The following is a 12098-nucleotide window of genomic DNA, read 5'->3' as shown; positions in this document are numbered from 1 at the left end:
GGGAATAACTGGGGGATCAAAAAGGGACAGCAAGGAAAGGAAAAGAAAAAGACGGGGACACATTCACTCGGCCCCTCCTAGTTCTGAAGTCTTCAAAGCATTGGGAATCAACAGAGGCAGAAGGAGAAAGATGTGTGCCACGTTATAAAAATCGTCAACGAGCCTCGCCAGCCATGTCTTTGCTTGTTTGTTCTCTCCTAAGCAAAATCGCAGACACCACCGGGTAGACGAGACGAAGGGAGGTCAGGCATGGGAGGATGAGAAACTGAGTACATCTACTCAGCGGTATCAAGCTCATCATGGGCAGAGGGCATTGGGTCCAGGGGTACTTTATTGCAAATCAGTAAGAGCTTGCGAGGCGATGCAGTGGAAAGGGGGGAGAAAGAAGAAAGGATACCTTTCCTGTCGTCACCGTTGGGAACGTTTTCACGGTCATCTTCACGGCGCTCGCGGTCATCGTCGCGTCTTTCCCGGTCGTCCTTGCCATCGCGTTCGCGGTCATCGGGGCTGCGGGAGCGGTCGCGAGAACGGTCACGGTCACGGCGATCATGGTCACGGTCACGGCGGTCGGAATCGCGGTCACGGCGGTCGTAGTCGCGGTCGGCGCGGTCGTCCCGTTCGTAACGATCGTCTCGGCGAGGAGAGTAGTCGCCTCCACGGCTGCGGCGAGGGGAGGGCGAGCGGCCACGGCGGGGGAGGAGTGCGATCACGGCGACGCTCACGGGGGGGCATCACGGCCAGAATCGCGGCCCGCTTCACGGCCGGATCCAGAGTCGAAGCGCCAAGAAGCGGAGGGAGGAGTGCGAGCCCACTGAATATAGGTTAGAGGGGGGATGGAAGAAGAAGATAGTATGGAGTATATAGTGACTTACCTCGATCTTCAGCAAATCGTCGCGACCGATCCGCTTGTTGTGCATCTCGTGGTACGCATCATCCGCATCACGACGACTTTCGTATTCCACAAATGCGAAGCTAGTCCACAGGGTTAGCAGACTGTGAAGATCCTTTAAATGATCAGGTCGACCTACAGTCGGCTGGAGGGAGTGCGAGGAGCCGGGATGTCGCAGCGAACAAGACGACCGTATCTAGTCAATTTGTCAGCCTGATCTCACTCTAGATCGCCAAATTGAGAAAAAGCGAGGTAGAAAGGTGGGTGAAGGGTGGGAGAGAGAAAGAGAGAGATTATGACGAATGAGCAAGACTAGCGGTTGACGAGACGCGACAAAAGCTCCGTGCGCATCTCAAGCTAGTTTGGAAGAAAAAAGAAAAAGCCAAGCGATTCATTGCCAGTGGTCTCGGTTCGTCGTCGGGATGGGAATCGGAGGTCGTAGCGAAGGTATAGGCGACACACGTACCGTTCGAATTCGTAGGCAAGGTCGCGGGCACGGGTGCCATGGCCGAACCCGGTAACATAGAGGGTGGTTCCAGAGCGAGAAGACATGGTGCCACTGGCACTGAGGCAAAGATGTAAGATGGAAGAGGTGGGTAATGGAGCTTCCAAAGCTTCAAAAGGATAAGAGTATAAGAGTATAAGAGAAGAGGAGCCCGAAAGAATTAGGTGATGAAGAAGCTACGGTAGTCGGGAAAGACCAGATGTGCAGCTGCAAATGACGAAAGGCGTCGTTTTTTAATACACCAACCAATACACATAATTACACATAATTACTTTTGTGTACTGTGATCAGGTGAGATATTTATGTATGGGTTTGTATTGTTTTGTAATGGCTCTTCTATTTCACATAGATCCCTTTCAGAGTCTATATCAGTCAGATTTAAACTATCTTCAGAAGATACAGTAGGTATATCCATCGACTTATACGGAGTACTCTGTTCAAAGTAACAAACTACTAGTGTTGTGGCTAGCTTATATTCATAAGAACCGTAGTTGGTACATACGTAATTGCCAGTGGCGGACCATCGGGAGGTACCGTGTCTGTCGGCAAGTCGGATGTTCTCTATCGCAACCTTACCTTACTTTACTTCATACCTCACGACTGCTTGACTCATTTGCTTGCAATTCCCTTTCAGTGTCTTGTGCGCACCCTTTCATCATTGTGTTCCAGCTCCCGATCTTGATCCCTAGGGGGGAAAGCGAGCCCTCCGATCCCGGCAAACCTTTCTTCTTGGCCTTGCTCCGCCTGGGAGAAGCTCCTGTCGATTCTTCCTCTCAACCCCTGATTTATACGACCTCCCAACCCGATACTCTACTGGAATTCAAATCAATGATGTGCATTTAGATCATCGAGTCTCGGGAAGACGGTCAACCTTCATGGCTAGTGCTATAACAATACGAAACAGACTGCTGGTGCTTTGCTTCATACACCTGACCACCAAATCCACCTGATTACAGTGCGTTCGGTTTACAGCGCTTTCTATCCTTTGAATTCAAGAAGTACAGAAGAGAATCATCATACCTTGGGACTCCCCGGATTGCCATATCGCTGCAACTTGCGCCGGATGCGCAAGCTATCATAATGAGCTTGGATCGACAGAACGTTGCTCGCAAGGACGAGATGGAGAGTGCAGCAAAGTCTAGCTTGCAACCCCTGCCCCAATTGCCCTCTACTACGGTCATGGTGAGCCTGAAGTCCCGTCTATGTGAAGTCGTCATTAATCATGAGCCAACAAATTAGGATGCTGCCGATAGGCCACCCCCGAAGCTATGGAATCGAGCACGGAACAACCTTGCCGAGCCAGTAGTGGCTGCCTTCATGGCTGGTGGAGTAGCGGGTGCAGTCTCTAGGACCATTGTATCGCCACTTGAGCGGTTGAAAATCCTCCTCCAGATTCAAAGCGTGGGTCGGAATGAATATAAAATGTCAACTTGGAAGGCGCTGGTGAAGATGGGTCGAGAGGAAGGCTGGCGCGGCTTCATGCGAGGAAATGGGACGAATTGCATTCGCATTATTCCATACTCCGCTGTACAGTTCGGAAGCTATAACTTCTACAAAAAGGTATGCTATCCTATCTCACGGCATGAATCGTTTTTTGCTGACTTTCGTCCGTTCTTAGTTTGCAGAAACCCCCGATGGTGACATGACTCCAATGCGACGCCTCATCTGTGGAGGTGCAGCAGGTATTACCTCGGTGACCATCACCTATCCGTTGGATATCGTTCGAACCCGACTCTCGATCCAATCAGCTTCATTTGCCGATTTAGGAGCAAGAGATCCTGCTCAAAAATTGCCAGGCATGTTCACCACGATGCTCATGATCTACAAGAACGAAGGTGGATCCCGCGCTTTGTATCGTGGGATTGCGCCCACAGTGGCCGGAGTGGCCCCCTACGTGAGTCTCTGTCCTATCTGTCTCAGTCTGGTCGAACTAATGGTCGTCAACGATTAGGTGGGACTCAATTTCATGACCTATGAATCGGTACGCAAGTACCTGACACCCGATGGAGACAAGAACCCCAGCTCCTATCGGAAATTACTTGCTGGTGCCATCTCCGGGGCAGTTGCTCAAACATGCACATATCCTTTGTCAGTTCTTGTCCTTCTTCCCATCTTTCTCTTCTTCTGTCTCGTCTCTCTGCTTTGCATCTTTCTCGCCGTGCCAAGGCCTGTGATACTGGGTTTCTGACTATTCTTCTAGTGATGTACTGCGCCGCCGATTCCAAATTAACACCATGTCCGGCATGGGCTACCAATACAGCTCGATATGGGATGCTGTCCGGGTCATTGTGGCCGAGGAAGGGATGCGTGGCCTCTTCAAAGGAATTGGGCCCAATCTTCTCAAAGTTGCTCCCAGCATGGCCAGTAGCTGGTTGAGCTTTGAGATGACTCGCGATTTCTTTGTCAGCATGGGTGATAGAGAGTAGTCCCCAACCATAATTAGAGTACATTATCTTCTACGGGTTTGTCGTCTTCAGAATTAAAATAAAATAAAGTTCTCGGTGTATGTACTCTGTATGGACTAGGCCTTGTCTTTCTCAGGATGCTTGTCTCGTTAAACAGAAAGAGAGGGAGGGAAAAGAGTCTGTAGATTTCACTGCAAGAAAGAAGTTCGAAGACTAGCCGACTAGCGGCCTTTGAGATCAATGGCTACTTCGTATCCATTGGTTCCGAAATAGATTCGGGTCATAACTTGTAGTAGAACTTGTAGTAGAACTTGTAGTAGAACTCCAGGACGTCAGGGCTTGGAGTACGGAGCCAAAGTGACTAAGGTTGGGCTCGCCTGGGCTGGACTCTCCACCCAAATCGCACGTGATCCGGTGGCAATAACACTCTAGTCCCATTCGGGGAAAGCGAGTCTTGGCAATAATCAGCTGACTGGCTCAATTCGTCCCGATACACTCTAGTGTTAGGGCTCAACCCTCACACCGTTTGCACTCGGCTACGTCCTAGGATCAAAAATCTCCTGCCCTTACTCAGTGCGACAGCAAGCTATTTCCCAGGTAGTCGATCTCAATACACAGCCATGGGTATGTGCAGTTATTCTCGCCCTTCGTGTCTGCAAGACTTTATTGCGACATACTCTCTCGTTTCCATCTCGCCGTCAAGTCCACTGACATTTCGAAACTCGCAGGTATCGACCTGGACCGCCACCATGTGCGGAGCACCCACCGCAAGGCTCCCAAGAGCGACAACGTCTACCTCCAGGTTCTGGTGAAGCTTTACCGCTTCTTGGCTCGTATGACTCCCCTTCAAAATCGATATTCCCCCGATCCTCGTTCGCAACGCAAATCGCTCCATGCGGATTCCGAAGTGTTTTTGAGGATTTTTGTGAGATTTTCATCAGGCTGATCTCGGATGCATAATAGGCCGTACCGAGTCCAACTTCAACAAGGCCGTTCTCCGTCGCCTGTTCATGTCCAGAATTAACCGCCCCCCGGTTTCCCTGTCCCGCGCCGTTGCCAACATCGGCGAGGCCCACAAGGGCAAGACTGTTGTCGTGATCGGTACCGTCACTGACGACAACCGCCTGCTGAACGTCCCCAAGCTGTCGATTGCTGCCCTCCGTTTCACCGCTACCGCTCGCGCCCGCATTGAGAAGGCCGGTGGTGAGACCCTCACTCTGGACCAGCTTGCTCTCCGCGCCCCCACCGGTGCCAACACTCTCCTCCTCCGTGGCCCCAAGAACGCCCGCGAGGCTGTGAAGCACTTCGGCTTCGGTCCCCACACCGACAAGGTTCGTTTCTACGCTGGATTTGTGGATTTGTGGAGGTCTTGGTCGCTAACTCAAAACAGAAGCCCTACGTTGGCAGCAAGGGCCGCAAGTTCGAGCGTGCCCGTGGTCGCAGACGCTCCAAGGGTTTCAAGGTCTAAGGGACCTGTGGAGGACGTTTCAGTGTGTCAGTGTCATGAAAAACACACTAGCCACACTGGCTCGGTGCCTGGAATCATTCCAGATCTAGCCGGAGATCTCAAGTCTGTACTTAGAGAGGCGGGGTGTCTTTGGTTGGACGAGGAAATGAGAATTTTACGAATAAAGGGGCAAAAAATTGAATCAGGCTTTGTCCTAAGTTTTTCTTATGCGAATATCAACTCGGAGAAAGGGGAAAAAAAGATCAATGTTTTAAAAAACTTTTTTCTATTACTAAATGTCGCCCTGGGACATACTTTACAGTAAGAGAGACCCATGGGCACTAAAGCAGGTTGGTATGGAGGTAAGACCGGCCACCTTGACCGTAGTCTGATGCGCGGTGTCCATTACCCCGGATTAGGTATTTATAGATGGTCAGCCCCTCAAGTCCGACAGGTCCACGCGAATGGATCTTGTTGGTGCTGATACCAACTTCTGTGCCAAATCCAAATCGCATCCCATCGGCAAACCTCGTAGAAGCATTCCAGAAAACGCCCGCGCTGTCGATTCCACTGGTGAAAATATTCGCTACCTCCTGCGACTCGGTCAAAATGAGATCCGTGTGCTTGGAAGAGTGCAAATTGATGTGATCCATGGCAGCCTGCAGGGCTGCAACCTGGGACTCGCACGCAGGGATTGTCTTGACTGCCAACTGCAGACTCAAAAATTCGGTTTCATAGTCGGCCGCCGTGGCCAGTTGTATGTGCGACGATTTTTCGGCGAGCAAGGGCTTTGGCAAACATTCTGTCAAAGCGTCCTTGGAAACGTCATCACAACGCAGTGTGACACCTTTGGCGAGCAGAGCAGCGGCGACTTGGGGGAAGATCGACTTGAGGGTGTCAGCATGAACAAGGAGAGACTCCAATGAGTTACATGCTGCTGGGTAATCCGTCTTGGAGTCCACAATCACTTTGACGGCCGTCTCGACGTTGGCGTCGGCGTGGATGTAAGCTGAGCAGAGGCCATCGGCATGTCCCAATACCGGGATCTTCGTATTGTCCTTCACAAACCGAACGAGCTCGTTCGAGCCTCGAGGAATGACCAGGTCGATCAACTTATCCTGGGCTAACAGGGCAGACACTGCATCGCGTGTCTGAACCAGTTGAATTGATGATTCTGGCACCACTTGGGATTCTTTGATGGCAGCGGTCACGACGGTTGCGATTGCCTTGAATGATTCCGTGGACTCCTTTCCACCTGCGCAAGTAATGGTTTTAATAAAACCCGGAGCAGAAAATCCCCAAGGTGGCGTACATACCTTTCAAAATAGCGGCATTCCCCGACTTGATCGCCAATGCGGCAATGTTGGCGATGACTTCCGGTCGAGCCTCAAAAATAATGAGAAGAACGCCGATGGGGCAACTGACTCTTTCGAGGGTCAGGCCGTCGTCGAGGAGGGTTCGGAGTGACACTTTTCCAACTGCAGTTTATCAAGTCAACGACTGTCACAGATCCCAAGTGACATAGGATACACTGACCAGGATCATCCAGATCTCGCACACTCAAGATTCCCCGGAGCATGTCATTGTATTTTTCACCATGCGCCAAGTCCAGTCGTTTGATCACACTGTCGCTCAGGCCACTGCCAGTCGCCGCAGCTTTCTCAGCAACTTCCTTATCTTTGGCATTGGCATCGAGGATGACTCGTCGGTTGTCCTCATTTGCCAGAGCGTTGTGAAGGATTGTCAGAGCGTTATTCCGGTCAGCATTGGATAACGTCGCGAGGCGACGAGAGGCGAGCGATGCGTCTTTGGCCACCGCCTCTGCTGGTAGATCGGTCAATGCCATTGATTTGAATGTAAAGGGCCAGGGAGAGCCGAGGTGAAAGTGGAGAGTAGATAGTAGAGAGGGTGAGCTAAAGAAGGAAAACTAGAAGGTTGAAGAGGGGTGAAATGAGTCAAAGTGCGGAGGGGCACGTTATCTTAGCTTCTATCGTTTTTATCACCTCTGGAGACTTTATCTTTGTTTCGACGTCACTGTTGTTTCTTTCTCAACTCTTCTCTCTTTCTGCGTTTCTCTCTACTCTTCTTTTTCTACTCTTCTTGCTCTCCTCTTCTACAACATACAACGTTACAGATTGAACAAATCATTTTCAAAAGATACGGTCTGCTCCTACAGCATGGCCCTGATCTCGGATTTGCTTTCCGCCTCGGCGCATCTTCACAATCCCATGGCCAGCGAGGAATACGATCGTCGGATTCGGGAGCTCGTGGATTACTTGAAAAAGCTGCTATCTACCAAGACCCTCGACTCCTCTGCCAACGACGAATCCTCCCTCGATGTAAGACCCACACCGCTTTCTGTCATTCGCATCGAACAACACGATAGACTAACATGCATATTCAATAGCATCTTGACCCGTCGGCAGATTCGATCGCATATCTTTACGTGCTTGGTGCGCAAATCCAAAGGGCACAGGAGCGAAGCGGCAACCCATACCCAGCAGACATCCGCCCTGCGGGGAAACTATGGACACGCGCTGCTCAATTTCTGACAAAATTTGATCGCGTTCAGGTCAGGTACACGGGGCGAGAGTGGCGCCAGCTTCTCGAGGTTGTTGCGCAAGCTTCACTGGCTGCATCAAAGGCAAGTTCGATCTGGTCATCCAGACCCTCGTTCAACCGCTTACTTCATTATAGCCTCTCTTGGGTGCGAAATTGGTTCGAGATGCTATGATTCGACTGGATCCATCCGCTACCGTTTTCACATCAAACCATGTCTTGCTTGTGAAGCTTTGTCTGCAGGCCAAGGCATATTCCTACGCACTGCCAATTCTGAACAAACACATCTGTCATTTCCCAACCTTGCCTGAACCATCCACTTCAGAGCAATCTAAAATATGTGCAGATAATGCTTCGAGTGTTTCCTTCATCACTAGTGCCTCCGGGTTTTCATCAAAACTCTCCTATCAAGATTATCTGCGATACTTCCTTTATGGTGGTATGATCTACATGGCACTCAAGGAGTGGCGCAGTGCGCTTCACTTCCTTGGAGCTGCCGTTTCTATGCCTGTTACCAGCTCCGTGAGCTTGATCATGGTGGAAGCCTACAAAAAATGGATTCTGGTTGGACTTCTTGAAAAGGGCAAGGTTAGTGAGGCTCAGCGACAGCAGTGCTCGGACGAGAGATTCTGCATTCACATGGCCGGTATCAGAATACACATGTTTTCATGATTTGCTAATGCTGTTCTGCGCTAGCTATGCTCTCCCCGAGTATCACGACGCCCCATGTTGTGAAGCTATATCAATCGCTCGCGAGGCCATATGTTTCACTTGCTCAGGCTTTCGAGCGTGGTGATATGAAGCGACTTAGAGGAGAAGTGGATGCTGCCATGGAAATATGGTACATGGTAAGCATTTGCTCAAATGGGCTCCGCCGGGCTTGCGGTACTTGGTACTGATATCGTCGATCAGGATAACAACTTTGGTCTTGTCACTCAAGTCGTTGATGCTTTCTTCCGCCAAACTGTCGTCAAACTTGGAAAGACCTTCGCAGCTTTAACGGTGGCGGATCTTGCTAAGCAGATTTTTCCCTCGCCTGCAGAGAAAACGGTGACTGAATCCGATGTATCTTCACTCATAATGTCAGGCGCTTTAGACGCCTCGTTGGTGCAGAAGCAAGATCCCACCGAACTATCTATCTTGCGGTTTTCAACGTCTCTCTCTTTCCCTCGACTGTCACATGAGCTCGACATACAATCACATCTGAAGAAAGAGCGACTATTGATGGAAAATTTGGTGCGCAATCTCGAGGAAATCAACAACGCCATAGGGATGAGTGAAGAGTGTCTCGACAATCTTCAAAGAGGCCAGGCATGGGCGGCCTCCAATGGAACGAACCCTACACCCGCAGAGGGGGGTCTTGAAATGGACGAAGATTTGATGGGTGATATGTCCTAATTCGCATGTGGCCTTCTGGGCTTTTTGGCATAAAGGAACGGAATCCCAGTGTCTACATGTTCAATGATTGCTCAAGTGGCTGCTGTCGAACTAGTAGGATCAATGAAGAGGTTGTTTGCGACTTGTTACCATGTCGCTTCTCATTTTTTATGTTGGGTTATAGTAAGTATTTTAGAGTCAGGCCGGAGGAGGGTAACACCAGCGGCCGAAGTTAAGTCTCAAAAGATTCTGTCAATATAGAGAGGAGACTGTCAACACGGGGGTGAAGATAGTTTCTGGGCAATCTTCTGTTTATTGTTGCAGGCAGAGCGCTTGATTCCTCCACAGCTATTGGGTTCATCTGACGCAATATCTTCATGGATTCAACCCCATGCTTTTCACTTTGGGCCACAGCTATGAGTTTATAAGACTTTGGTCTTCACTATCATGATTCCGTTCCCTGGAATCTTGAGTCTCGATTTCACCCTCCCTTCAACTCTTTTGCTTTACATCATATCTGTTCTTTCTTTGGACTCAGATGCCCCGATAATCCCAATGCCCAGGTGGTAATGTTCGAATGTTCCATACACGCCACTCAAACGGAAACAAATGTGATCCCCCAACAGAAGTGATACCTCGGCTGGTCTTCCCCATTGAGCTGTCACTTTTGGTTACCTCAGGTACTTTCTCCATCGGAGCAATGCGACCTGTCTCTTACTCTGCAATCGTCTATCGTCTACAACATCTTATATTAGAGATGGCTCGGTGCTGCTGACCGGAAGTATAAAGCTCCTCATTATGTTCCAGCTGGAACCAGATTCATCAGGGCAGTAGGATAGAGGAAGATTGAGATTAGACTAGCTGCCTTCCCTTTGGACTTCCATCTCATCATTCTATGGTTCTTCCTCTGTTCTGAACTTTCAAATCCATGGCACTATAATTAATATAGCCAGCATAGGCCTGGGTGATAGTCTAGTTTTGTAGGTTCACAGCAATAGAGTAAATGGGCATGAAGGATATACTTCCTGAGGATTCCTTGCCTGTTATTCTCTCATGGATCGGGATGCCTGCGTTTTCATATTTACAAATAACATGATCCATCCCCGTGAATGTTAAGTAGATCAGAACAATACCAAATCACTTGGTTTGTCTCCCTTCGTACTGCTTCTACACTACTTTTGATATTGACGCCGGGTCACGTGCTCACGCGTCACTATCAAACACCTTACTAGGCCTCGCCAAAACCCGCCCACCGCCCAAACCCGCCCGCGAAAACCCAGCCCATGGGCCGGGTTGGGTCTTAGTCAGCAAACCCGTGGGCGGGTTGTCATCCGGGAAACCCAACCCAAGACCCAAATGGGTACCCGCGATTACCCAAAAAAGCAAACAAAGCTGACTGATCATTTTACACTAAGTTATGCAGTAATTTTCGATTATCTAATTGTTTCGATGGCGTAACTACTAGCTTCTGGCTGTGAATATTTGGAAAGGAACATGAAGGGCTTGAAAAAATCAAATTGGCTAATTATAAAGACTAGTATACCTCGTAACCTCGCAGTCTGCTGGAGGGCATTGTTACCCGACCAGAAGATCTCTTCTGGCTTCTATCACTCAATTGCATGATTGGAGGCGGAAGTAAATCTGCTTCGTCGTAATCAACCACGTCTTCCTCCATACTCTCTTCTTCTTGTTCAGGTTCGTGAATATGTCTGTGTATAGAGCTCCGGCCGGTCTCTACCACCGTACACTCCACTTGGTATGTCTCCTCTGGCTCAGAGTTACCCTCGAGATTCTCGCTCTCTTCAATCTCCTCATTGTCGCTGATCGGCTCTGCATCCTCTTCGATTGCCTTCAACGCTTCATCCTCTTCAAGTGCCTCTTGGCTCTCGCTCTCCAACGGTTTCTCCAGACGAATCAATTGCTGTCCCTCTAGTGTGAGCTTTTCTGAGCACATGTACATCATCAAGTCTTGAATGGTCCCTTCGTGAAGAGACCCTCGGCGATAATGACAAATGTCTCGTGCGCTATTGAAGAGCCTTTCTACACCCGCGCCGGTGGCAGGGACCGAAAGCAAGTCTCGTGCGAGCCGAGACAGCACTGGGAATTCGCGCTCGTGTTCTTTCCAATAAAGTCGCGGCGACACAGGGACATTGGCTATTCAAGGTCAGTCAGTTGTTCCAGTGTGTTGTACTGATTGCTCGTGCCTTCGCGAAGATACTGGTCCACTTCGTCATACTCTACTCCTTCATGGAAAATCGATGCACCAGGTGGCTCGAGTAGCCGATCAAGCTCTGTGCTATGCGAATTGGAAGATCGCTGGACTGTACGGAATAGCAACTCGGGGTTCTGCTGCTGATACTGTGTGAAAGATGCTCTCAAATATTCACAGTACCTTTTTGACGTATCTTCATGGCAAGTTGAGTACTCTCGATCATCAAAAGCACTCAGTTTATACTGAGGGGCAAGTAATGTTCCAGTGCCATAGAGAAAACCGTGGTCGCGGTAGGTTTTTTCGTAGTACTCTTTCAGCTTCTGCCTCGCCACAAGCAACGCGCCATACATGTCTTTCTTCCAGGGTGTTGTCTTTCTCTTCAATCTTCGATTCGACCGTTCGATATGCTCCAGTAGTTTCCTATACACAAGGAACACACTATGGATTGTGACGTCTCTGGTCTTCATCAGAGCCATGGTGAACTGAAAAAACGGTTTGGTCAAATGAACGAGGTAGTCAATTTGCCTCCATTCAACGTCGGTAACCTTGAGCTGCGAGTATTCATGATCGCAGCAGTATTTGTCGATTACATTTCTCAGCCGGCGTGCTCGGCGAAGCATCAAAAAAGTTGAATTCCAGCGTGTCTGAACGTCATGTAACGGAAAAAGCCGAGTACCACCTGATTGGAGGCATAAAAAAGCATC

The 12098-nt window shown here is 49.6% G+C and overlaps 5 protein-coding genes across 5 annotated transcripts; 3 read left to right on the top strand and 2 right to left on the bottom strand.

The window, feature by feature from the left end:
- Nucleotides 1-275: 275 nt before the first annotated feature.
- N7506_009520 (RNA-binding protein) lies at nt 276-1441 on the bottom strand (the record flags this gene model as incomplete). The annotated part of the gene is made up of 5 exons (XM_056958813.1): nt 276-660; nt 723-811; nt 873-972; nt 1029-1085; nt 1356-1441. The coding sequence occupies 5 exons, from the start codon at nt 1439-1441 to the stop codon at nt 276-278; spliced, it is 717 nt and encodes a 238-aa protein (XP_056808203.1).
- A 1033-nt stretch (nt 1442-2474) lies between these two features.
- Nucleotides 2475-3820, top strand: N7506_009519 (putative mitochondrial carrier protein; the record flags this gene model as incomplete). Its single annotated transcript, XM_056958812.1, has 5 exons — nt 2475-2576; nt 2634-2954; nt 3013-3288; nt 3346-3482; nt 3595-3820. 5 exons carry the CDS (start codon nt 2475-2477, stop codon nt 3818-3820), a joined length of 1062 nt encoding a protein of 353 aa, XP_056808202.1.
- Nucleotides 3821-4419: 599 nt separating this feature from the next.
- N7506_009518 (60S ribosomal protein eL18) lies at nt 4420-5267 on the top strand (the record flags this gene model as incomplete). Its single annotated transcript, XM_056958811.1, has 4 exons — nt 4420-4423; nt 4528-4632; nt 4763-5130; nt 5190-5267. The coding sequence occupies 4 exons, from the start codon at nt 4420-4422 to the stop codon at nt 5265-5267; spliced, it is 555 nt and encodes a 184-aa protein (XP_056808201.1).
- A 320-nt stretch (nt 5268-5587) lies between these two features.
- Nucleotides 5588-7092, bottom strand: N7506_009517 (glutamate-5-semialdehyde dehydrogenase; the record flags this gene model as incomplete). Its single annotated transcript, XM_056958810.1, has 3 exons — nt 5588-6501; nt 6563-6724; nt 6783-7092. 3 exons carry the CDS (start codon nt 7090-7092, stop codon nt 5588-5590), a joined length of 1386 nt encoding a protein of 461 aa, XP_056808200.1.
- A 331-nt stretch (nt 7093-7423) lies between these two features.
- Nucleotides 7424-9203, top strand: N7506_009516 (putative COP9 subunit 3; the record flags this gene model as incomplete). Its single annotated transcript, XM_056958809.1, has 5 exons — nt 7424-7585; nt 7654-7890; nt 7944-8451; nt 8502-8653; nt 8718-9203. The coding sequence occupies 5 exons, from the start codon at nt 7424-7426 to the stop codon at nt 9201-9203; spliced, it is 1545 nt and encodes a 514-aa protein (XP_056808199.1).
- Between the last annotated feature and the right edge of the window lie 2895 nt (nt 9204-12098).

This window comes from Penicillium brevicompactum, assembly GCF_028827555.1.
Source record: "Penicillium brevicompactum strain IBT 35665 chromosome Unknown utg000006l_segment0_segment0, whole genome shotgun sequence".
NCBI lineage: Eukaryota > Fungi > Ascomycota > Eurotiomycetes > Eurotiales > Aspergillaceae > Penicillium > Penicillium brevicompactum.
Note: the sequence above shows the minus strand (reverse complement) of the source record. Positions and strands in the feature narration are given on the sequence as shown.